The following is a 10,592-nucleotide window of genomic DNA, read 5'->3' as shown; positions in this document are numbered from 1 at the left end:
CAGGGTCGCTATGAGTCGGAACCAACTCCACGGCACATAACAACAACAACAAAGACTAGACACCACAGTTACAAATACCCCCCAAAGACTCTACAAGAGAAAACTACTTCAAACAGGTCAACCCCAAACCTCATGATACTCCAAACCCAAGCCCAGGGTCATGGGGTTAATTCCAACTCATAGTGACCCTGTATAGGGTTTTCGAGGCTGTAAATTTTTACAGAAGCAGAAAGCCTCATCTTTCTCCCACAGAGCCACTGGTGGGTTTAACTGCAGACCTTGCAGTTAGCAGTCCAATGCTTAATCTACAGTTCACATTATAATAAAGCCCCTCCTAATAATGAAACCTTGCGATCCAGAGCGCTATCTCATGCCAGACGTTCCAAAAACAAAACCTGCCAATGTCCACTTCAATCCAACTCCCAGAGCCCCAACAGAACCCTGGGGAACTGCTCCTGAGGGCTTCTGAGACTGCACAGGTTGACCAGAGCAGAGTCTCATCTTTCTCCCTCAGAGCAGCTAGTGTGTTTGAACAGCAGAACTACCGACCTTACGGTAAGTAGCCCAATGCTTAACCCACAGTGCCACCAGGGTTCATTACAAAGTTCTATACAAGTTCTGGGAAGAGGAAGGCTTTTCATGATACCAAGGTTCAGAAACCATAGGGGAAAACATTGATGAATGTGACTAAAAATTTAAACCTCCATAACTCCCTCACAGAGCCCTGTGGCACCGTGGTTAAAGTGTTGTTCAGCTGCTAACTGAAAGGTTGTGTGTTTGAATCCATTAGCTGCTCTGTGGGAGAAAGATGTGGCAGTCTGCTTCCGTAAAGATTATCAGCTTTGGAAATCCTATGGGGCAGGTCTACTTTGTCCTACAGGGTCGCTGTGAGTCAGAATTGACTTCAGTGGCCTTGGGTTTATTTTGTTTTGTTTTTCATCCCCCACACAAATACACACATATCAATACACAAAAGAACACTGTCAATAAAACTAACAGAAAAGTTTGTGGAAAAGAATTCCAAGTTGTATGTCAAAGAGTTAATATTACAAATATGTAAAGAGCTTCTAGAAATAAGTAAGAATAAGGCAAGCCAGGGCTGAGAGAATTCTCCATGGGTCTCTAGTGTTTCTTCGTGTTTGGGAGGAGACACAGTGATGTCTCTGTCTCCCTCAGAAATAGAAGGCAGACAGGCTTGCTGTCTTTTATAAAAGATCCTGAATCCCTAAGCTTGGGGCTTCTCTCCGTCTTGGGGTGGAGTTGTAGGATAAGCACTGGACCGTGAATCACAAGGTCGGTAGTTCAAATCCATCAGCTGCTACTCAGAAACCCTATACAGGGTCACTATGAGTCAAAACCGACTCAATGGCACTTAACAACAACAACACTGCATATACAGTTGTCCTCTGGTCCTCTTCACACGATCCTGTCGTAACTGGGATGCAGAAAATGGGCATGAATGTGTGTACTGTGGCTACTTTTATTGCTGTGAGTAGTAAACTGTCTAGGTGCCTTGCTGGTGCCATGGTTAAGCACTTGGCTGCTAATGAGTTCAAATCCACTCCATGGCTCTGCAGGAGAAAGAGCTGGTGATCTGCTCCTTCACAGACTGTTGTTGAGTGCTGTTGAGTGGGTTTCAATTCATCATGATGCTGTACAGGGTTTCTGAGGAGAGGCTGGTGGATTTGAACCACCAACTTTGCAGTTCAAACAGATTTTGTGTGCTTATTTTACAGAGCCACACCAGAACTCCTGGAAAACTCAGTGGGGTAGTTCTACTCCATTCAATGGGCTTGCTATGAGTTGAAATCGACTCAAAGGCACCCAACCACAATAAATTATCCTTTATCTCTGATCTGGGAGTCTTGTGTAATCTCGGGAGTAGTTAAATTCACAGTTCTTGGCATCCAGTAGGGAAATGGACAAAGGACATATACAGGCAATTTGCAAAAGAAGTACAAACAGCTTCTAAACGCCCAGAAAGATGTTCAAGCAACAGCAGTCATCAAAGAAAGACACATGGAAAGAATGACAAGTCGTCGTCTTCTTTCGTTCTTTGTTTTGTAACCAGGGAGACAAACAGAGAATTGGGGTCACCCAGTGCTAGCTAAAGGGTGTATAATGGTACAGAGTTTCTGGAGAATGATTTGGCAACATGTATCAAAGGTGTGGGAATTGTAAACATCTTGTAACCCAACAATTATAAATCCTGGAAGGTGCAATTATTGGTCTCTGCACATCAGGAACAAAAAAGAGTGAAGAAAGTCAGACACATGGAAACAATTAGTCCAAATGACAAATGGGCCCCACGAACATCAGCCCCCATAACCTTGAGATCAGAAGAACTAGATGGTGCCTGGCTGCCACTGTCAACAGCTCTGAAAAGGATCACAATACAGGGGTCTTGTATAAAGTGGTAGAAAAATGTGAAGAAAACTCAAAATCATTAAAAAAGAAAAAGGTCATGTTTACTGGTTTAACAGACACTGGCGGAACTCCTCAGACTATGACTCTTAGACATCCTTCAAATGTGGAACTAAACTCACTTCCGGGGCACAGCTTTCAGCCAAACAATAGGCCTATGTAGTTATTCTTAAGTCTCATCTAGTCCAGTTCCAACTCATAGCGACGCTGTACAGGGTTTCTGAGGAGTGGTTGGTGTGTTTGAACAACCAACCTTGCAGTTAGCAATCCAGTGCTTAGCCAACAGCGCCACACTGAGAACACCAGGGAAGTACATACTCCTTAAAACAATTACCCATTTGAGATCAAAAGGGAAGTCTTTATCCAGGGGTAAAATTCAGATAAAAGACAAGGATAGGAAAGACAGAGTACTGGAAAGGTAAACACAGGAAGGAAATGGGAGGAAAGCTATTACATTGTAAAGACCCAGTTCTGTAATCCACTAAACTACCAAGGTTCCTGTATATATGAGTTGTTAAGTGTTGAGTCAGTTCTGACTCATAGTGACCCTGTATAGGGCTTCCAAGGAGCGATTGGTGAGCTTGAACCGGTGACCTTGCGGTTCAAACTGATTTTGCAGTCCAGTGCATTAACCCACAGTGCCACACCAGGAAAATCAATCTGCTCTGTAAACTTCCACTCAAATCAGAATAAAGAATTTTTTGTTTTTTTAAAATTAATTTTAAAAAATTAATTAAATACATTAAAAAAAATTTTTTTTTAAATTAAATCCTAAGCATTTCACCTTGAGGTGAAGTTGGATGAGGTATAAAGATGTGCTCTGAGGACATGTCTGATGAGGAAACATGGAGACGCCCTCAGATACACAAGAGTGGGAGACATTGGACTCTGATGGACCGTGCAGAGAACCGAATACCATTCAACCACTAAAAAGGGAGAAGTTGGTCTCCATGTCAGCAGTTCTCAAACTTAAACACAAAACAGAATCACTCAGAATGGGGGTGATGGGCCCTCTTTTCTGTAAAAGCTTTGGGAGTCCTAAGCACTGTGTGGCAACCATTCAATGATGTCGTATCCTAAACTCAGGCTTAGGCAAATGAATGCCAGTAGCGGTTTCATTAAACTCTATCTGCAAAACCAAGTCACAGAAGTATCTAGAATAGGCAGATATAGAGGCACCAAAGTTCATTCATGATTACCAGGGGTGGGAGGAAGGAGGAAGTCATTGATAAGGGGGAGCTGAGCTTCTGTTAGGGGTAGTGGGGAAATCTGGAAACAATTAGCCACGTAGCTCTGTAGTAAGTCCACCAGCGACACCACAGGAGAAAGATGAGACTGCGTGCGCTCACAAACGATTTACTGCCTCGGAAACCCTCTACAGGGTCTATGGGTTGGAACCAACTTAAAGGTACTTTACAACAAGGGGTGATGGTTGCACACCATGATGTATGTAATTCATGCCACAGTTTGTGCATGTGAAACAGGTGGAAATGACAGACGTTTTGTTCTGTACCGGCAGACCTCCTTTCGCTACATTGCACTTGATAGCGGTTTACAGACTGAAGGTTTTTGGCAACGTTGCCCTCAAGTCTGTCCACGCCATGTTTCTAACAGCTGTGCTCAGCCTGTGTCTCTGTGTACTCATTTCAATATTCTCACAGTGTTTCCAGGTTTTTCATCACACTTCAGAGAGGACAGTATCATGTCATTGTAACTTTTGTACACGCTGGCAAACCAAAACGTCACATGACTTGCTTCGTCACGTGACTTGCTTCGTTGAGCTATCTACGCTATTATGGTGGTCTGGAACCAAACCTGAAAACCAGTTCCAACTCATGGCGACCCCATGTGACAGAGCAGAATTGCCCTGCTGGTTTTTCTTGGTTGTAATGTGGAGTACTGGTGTGGTGCTGTGGGTAAATGCGCCAGACCACAAAGCTGGTCTGAACCTCAAGGTTGGCGGTTCAAGCTCACCAGCCACTCCTAGGAAACCCTCTACAGGGTTGCTATGGATTGGAACCAACTGGACAGCACTCAATAACAACAATGTTTACAGAGTTTGGGCCCTAGTGGCACAAGGTTAAGCTCTCTGCTGGCGGTTTCAGCCCACCTAAGGCTCCTGGTGTGGCGCTGTAGGATCAGCACTGGACTGTGAAACCGCAAGATCAGCAGTTCAAACCCACCACCAGACTGTGCATGACTACTCAGCCACTCACTGCCATTGTCAGGGAGTTTCAGAAGCTGTAAATATGAACACAGAAAACCTCATCTTTTTTCTGGTAGATTTAAATTGCCAATCGTGTGTTTAGCAATCCAGGGCTTATCTTACAGTGTGACTCCTTACCTGGGCTAACCCAAAACCGAAACCAAACCTACTGGCTGAGTCTACTTCAACTAATAGCCACCCTGTGGCACTGTAGGGAAAGCATTGGACCATAGGTTGGTTTAAAACAGCAAGGTTGGCGGTTCAAACTCACCAGGTGCTCCTCGGAAACCCTATACAGGGTCACTGAGAGTTGGAACTTACTGGGCATTTAATAACAACAATAGGTATGCCGTCAATCTGCATTTTGAAGCTCTCCTGGACAGCTTCCATATCGGTGCAAAGAGCAGCGATTCTCAAAGTGCTGTCCTGGGACCCAGGTATCATCCTGACCTGGAACCTTGTTAGAAATGCAAATTCTCAAACTCCATGCAGGACTTAACTTGATCTTTTGCCATCAAGTCGATTCTGACTCATGGAGACCCCATGGGTGTAAGATTAGAACTGTGCTCCAGATAGGGTTTTTAGTGGCTGATTTTAGGACGTCGATCACCAAGCGTTTCTTCTGGGGCACCTCTGGGCGAATTTGAGTCTCCAATCTTTCATTTGTCAGTTGAGTGCTCTTTGCACCATGCAGGGACTCCCATCTAGGCCTACTGAATCAGAATCCCAAGAAATAGGCATTGTAACCAGTCCTCCAAGTCATGAGTTGGCAAACTAATGTTGGAGGGCCAAACCCAGTCTGCCACCTTTTGTGTGTATGGGTGGGGTTTCTTTCTTTCTTTATTGTATGCTTCTTGTTGTTAAGTGCTGGCGAGTCGATTCCGACCTATAGCGACCCTGTATAAGGTTTCCTGGGAGCAGCTGGTGAGCTTGAACTGCCGACCTTGCAGTTCAAACGGCTTTGCAGTCTGACATGTTAACCCACAGAGGCACACCAGGACTCCTATTGTATGGTCCATGCGTGGTACAAATGTTTTGTTTTTTTGCTCCACTATTAACTGGAGAACTGTAGGATAAGCACTAGACTACTAACCACAAGATCAGCAGTTCAAAGCCACCAGTCACTCCTCAGAAACAGCTCAACAATAACAACAACATTAACCTAAAGGTTGACAGCAGGGATTCACTCAGCAGGGCCACGGGAGAAATTCCGGGAGATGTAATTCAGTAAAGACTGTATTTGTAAGGTGCTGTCCAGTGGAGTAAGCATTGGGTTGCTAACCGAAAGGTAGGCTATTCAAACCCACAAGCCACTCTGGGGAAAGAAAGATGAAGCAGTCTGCTAGTACAGCTCTACTCTGCCTTCTAGGATTGCTTTGAGCCAGAATTGACTGTGCAGCAAGGGTTTATGGGTAGTCACTTCTTGAAGCACCGCCTCCTGGCTCACACTACTTCCCCTCAGCCTTGAGAGGCACAAGAATGTGAAGTGGGGGAAATGGTTCTGGGAAGAGTATCCCCTCCCCCATTAAGAGTTCCAGGTGGGGAGGAAGAGATTGGAGGAGGGAGAAGGAGGGGAGAGCTAGGTGGCAGAGACAAACAGGGGCAAGCCCTTAGAGTTTCAACTGACTTCTTGAGACCTAGCTTAGAGGCTGTGAATCTGGGGGAGGGGGATGACAGGACTGGGTCTCCAAGATACCAGGGGTCACATGTCTGGAGGCCCCCCTTACCCACTGCCATCGCGTTGATTCCCGCACACGGTGACGCCATGTAGGCCCGTAAAACTGAGCTCTGTAGGGTTCTCAATGGCTGATGTTTTGGAAACAGGTCTTTCTTTCAAGGCACCTCTGGCTGGACTCAAACTGTCAACCTCTTGGTTAGCAGCTGAGTGCTAACCGCGCGCTACCCAGAAATTCCTCTCCAGTCCAATTTCACCAGAAACTCAACAATTTGAATAGTAACAAGCCCTCTAGGTTAAAAGCAACATCAAACAATCAAGCCTATGACTCTGAATCCCTTGTGTAACAGGGGAGAACCAAGCTCCACAGGGTTTTCCTCTCATCTTTAAAGTTACAGATTTCCAGGCCTTTCTTCTGCAGTGCAGTTGGTCAGGTTCAAACCTCCAACCTTTTGTTTCCTTGCATGCAAACCATCCTCCCCCGCCCCCAATCACCCACTCATCAGAACTCAGGGTCAAAGATCTCAAGGTTGGACTTTTAGGGATGGGGATCCCATTTAGTGGTTGGGACTATAGGAATCCCAAGAATGAAGTTATGAGTTCTGGAGTCTCAGGTTTGAGAGTCACAGAACTGGGGATCCCCAAGAGTTGAAGGGTCCCAGGTGAGGGTGTCCCAGGTGGGGTCCCCAGTACCGGATCAGCGAGGCTGTGGTGGGATCCGTAAGTAGGAGGAGCTGCAGCAACAGCAACAGTGGTGGTGTAAACACACGCATCTCTGGGTTCGGGTTGTACTGAGCACAGGCGTACTGGGGGCCCCCGTTTCCTTCCTTCGCCTCCTGCCGCCCCAGACTCCGCCCTGTTCACCACCCGCCTCCAGAACTGGAAGTAACGCACAAGTGTAGCTTCTTTGCAAGTGATGCAGAGGAGGAAGGATGAGAATTGGGGAAGGATGTCTGAAGTCTTTTTGTAGGGTCCCCAGAAGTGTTATCCTGTGTCTTAGGTGCCCCCCAGTCTCAATCTTGGTGGCGCTTTTCACTGCCTCCTTACCTCCCCCCTCCCTACCCATTAGTCTTGGTCACTTTTACTTCTAACTTTCACTTCACTTTTCTGAAATTCATTAACCATAAGTGTTATTCTTGGCAACTAGGAGGGTTGGACGGATGTTCTGAACAGTACTGAATTTGGGGGAAGGGCTGGAGAGAGGGTCAGACTAGACATTCTCCCAGGAGCATTAAGAGGACCACTGGGATAAAGTGACTGGCTTGCAAGATTTCAAGAGGGAGTTTAGTTTAAGAGTGTGTGGGGAAAGAAAGAGTCCCCACTGAATAGTTTTCATCTTGTCTAGATGGATCTGGATCTGGTAGCGTAGTGGTTAGGAGTCGAGCTGCCAACCTCAAGGTCAGCAGTTCGTTCATAACTACCAGCAGTTCTGCGGGAGAAAGATGAGGTGTTCTGCTCCCGTAAAGATTTGTTGTTGTTGTTAGGTGCCATCGAGTCAAAACTGACTCACAGCGACTTTATGCAAAGCAGAACGAAACATTGTCCGATCCTGGGCCAAACTCATTACTGTTGCCACACTTGAGTAAATCGATGCTGCCACTTGGCCAATCCATCTCATTGGGGGTCTTCCTTTTTTTCTCTGACCCTCCACCTTACAAACATTATATTCTTTTCCAGAAACTGCTCCCTCCTGACAATATATCCGAAGTATGAGAGACAAAGTTTGGCCATCCTGGCCTCCAAGGAGCACTCTGGCTGCACTTCTTCCAACACAGATCAGTTGGTTCTTTTGGCAGTCCGTGGCACTTTCAGTATTCTCCTCCAACACCACAACTCAAAAGCATCAATTCTTCCATGGTCTTCCTTATTCACTGTGCAGCTTCCATATGCATATGAGGTTATTGAATACCATGGCTTGGGGCAGGCGTACCTTAGTCCTTAAGCTGACATCTTTGCTCATCAACACTTTAAAAAGGTCTTGTGCAACAGATTTGCCTAATGCAATATGTCCTTTGATTTCTTGACTGCTGCTTCTGTGAGTGTTGATGGTTGATCCAAGAAGAATGAAATCCTTGACAACTTCAATCTTTCTCCATTGATAAGAATGCTGTTTATTGGTCCAGTGGTGAGGATTTTTGTTTTCTTTACACTGAGATGTAATCTATATCTAAGGCTGTGCTCTTTGATCTTCACCAGTAAATGTTTTAAGTCCTCTTCACTTTCAGCAAGCAAGGTTGTATCATTTGCATATCGCAGGTTGTTAATGAGTCTTCCTCCAATCCTGATGCCACATTTTTCTTCATGTAACCCACCTTCTTGGATTATTTACTAAGCATATACAGGTTGATTAAGTATGGTGAAAGAATTCAACCCTGTCTCAAACCTTTCTTAATGTTAAACCATTCAGTGTTCCCATGTTCTGTTCGAACAACTGCCTCTTGGTCCAGGTACAGATTCCTCATGAGCACAATTAAGTGTTCAGGAATACTCATACTTCACAATGTTGTCCATAGCTTGTCATGATCCACACAATCGAAAGTCTTTGCATAGTCAATAAAGCACAGGTAACATCTTTCTGATATTCTCTGCTTTCAGCCAAGATCCATTGGACATCAGCAATGATATCCCTCATTCCATGGCCTCTTCTGAATCCGGCTTTAACCTCTGGAAGTTCTCTGTCAGTGTATGCTTGCAGCCCTTTCTGTATTACCTTTAGTAAAATTTTACTCGCATGGGATATCAAAGAGATTGTCCGATGATTTCCACATTCCGTTGGATCACCTCTCTTTGGAATGGACACAAATACGGATCTCTTCCAATAAGTCGGCCAGATATTGGTCTTTCAAATTTCTTGGCAGAGATGAGTGAGTGCCTCCTGTGCCACCTCACTTTCTTGAAAGACTTCAGTTTTTAGTCCACCAATTCCTGGTGCCTTGTTCTTTGCCATTTCTTCAATGCACCTTGGACTTCCTCCTTCAGTAAAGATTTACAGCCTCAGAAATCCTGTTTAGGGTCACTGTGAAATCCTCTGCAGGGTCACAAACGACTCCACGGTACTTACCACCACCACCACCAACAGATGGGTCTGGTAAAAAGAGATGGGATAAGATTCTTATGATTCAATAGTAATTGTTATCATGACTAATTGTAGCTATCACAATTGTAAAGGTGGAAGTTTTGTAACAAAAACAGGGGGAGGGGGATAATTAATCTTACAGTCCAGAAATAGGACTCTAGGACCATCAAGGGAGAAGAGCACAAGCGGAATGCGAGACCTTATCCAGAGAAGCAGCCACACCAGAGATGGAGGCAGACATGGGGACATGGAGAGAGGGAGCAGCTGAGGACTCTAGATTCATGGGAAGAGAGGGACTGAGAGCTGGCGGCCAGGAGGCTGACTTGCAGAACGTGTCCTTTGGTGGTGTAAATTATTATATATGCCTGAGTGGGTTTTTGTTTTTTTTGTTTTGTTTTGTTTTTAAAGCTAAAATGAATACAGAGAAATATTGTTAACTGATGGTACACGGAGGGGATTATAATCATTTTAATGAAACAAAGTATATGGTATGTTGAATGTAAAACTGATGATGTGCACTGTAAAATTTCACTCAATTCACAATAAAAACGTAAAAAAAAAAAAAAAGGATGTGTGTTTGGACCCCTGATCCTTACATCATTTTAAATGGAAAATACTGAAAAACACAAAAAAAGGTTTCTTTGATTTTTAAAAAATGATTTATTATCAATTATGTGATAATGTACATGGGAGAACATAGCTTTACATTCATCCTATCGTATATCTCATTGCCATGGTTACAATCCCCTCCATGCATCGTCAACCAATCAAAGGGTATACCCTGCAACCCTGCCCCCCCATCCCCGGGTCATCAGCACACAGCCGCCCCTCTCTTTCTCTGGGTCTAGAGTCCCCAACCATTCCATCTCTCCATGTCATCGTCTCTGCCTCCATTTCTGGCATCACTGCTTCTCTGGGTAGGGTCCTGCTCTCTGCTCTTCTCCCTTGATGGTCCTAGGGACCTCAGCTTCTGGATTGCAAAGTCAATCACTTCCCTCCTTTTGCTACAAAACATCTACCTTTACATTTCCAACCCTCACAACCAGTCCTGATAACAACTATTCACTATTGTATCATAAGAGACCTGTCTGCAATTCATTGCATCAGCCCGGCCTAGTCAGATTGAATACTACTCACTGGAGATTCTACCTTCCTCCAGGCCCTCTGGATCTAGGTTCCCTCTTGAAAGCTTGTAAGCCAGTCACTTCTTG

General features: G+C 44.9%; 1 protein-coding gene across 1 annotated transcript in view; it reads right to left on the bottom strand.

The window, feature by feature from the left end:
* Positions 1-10,592, bottom strand: part of NAPSA (napsin A aspartic peptidase) — a 35,017-nt gene that overhangs the window by 8,395 nt on the left and 16,030 nt on the right. Inside the window, exon 2 of the mRNA XM_006868384.1 lies at positions 6,999-7,141. Coding sequence (XP_006868446.1) covers positions 6,999-7,141 — 143 coding nt within the window. The remainder of the gene's footprint in view (positions 1-6,998; positions 7,142-10,592) is intronic.

The sequence above is a fragment of the Chrysochloris asiatica genome, unplaced genomic scaffold, assembly GCF_000296735.1.
Source record: "Chrysochloris asiatica unplaced genomic scaffold, ChrAsi1.0 scaffold00116, whole genome shotgun sequence".
In the NCBI taxonomy this organism is placed as follows: domain Eukaryota; kingdom Metazoa; phylum Chordata; class Mammalia; order Afrosoricida; family Chrysochloridae; genus Chrysochloris; species Chrysochloris asiatica.
Note: the sequence above shows the minus strand (reverse complement) of the source record. Positions and strands in the feature narration are given on the sequence as shown.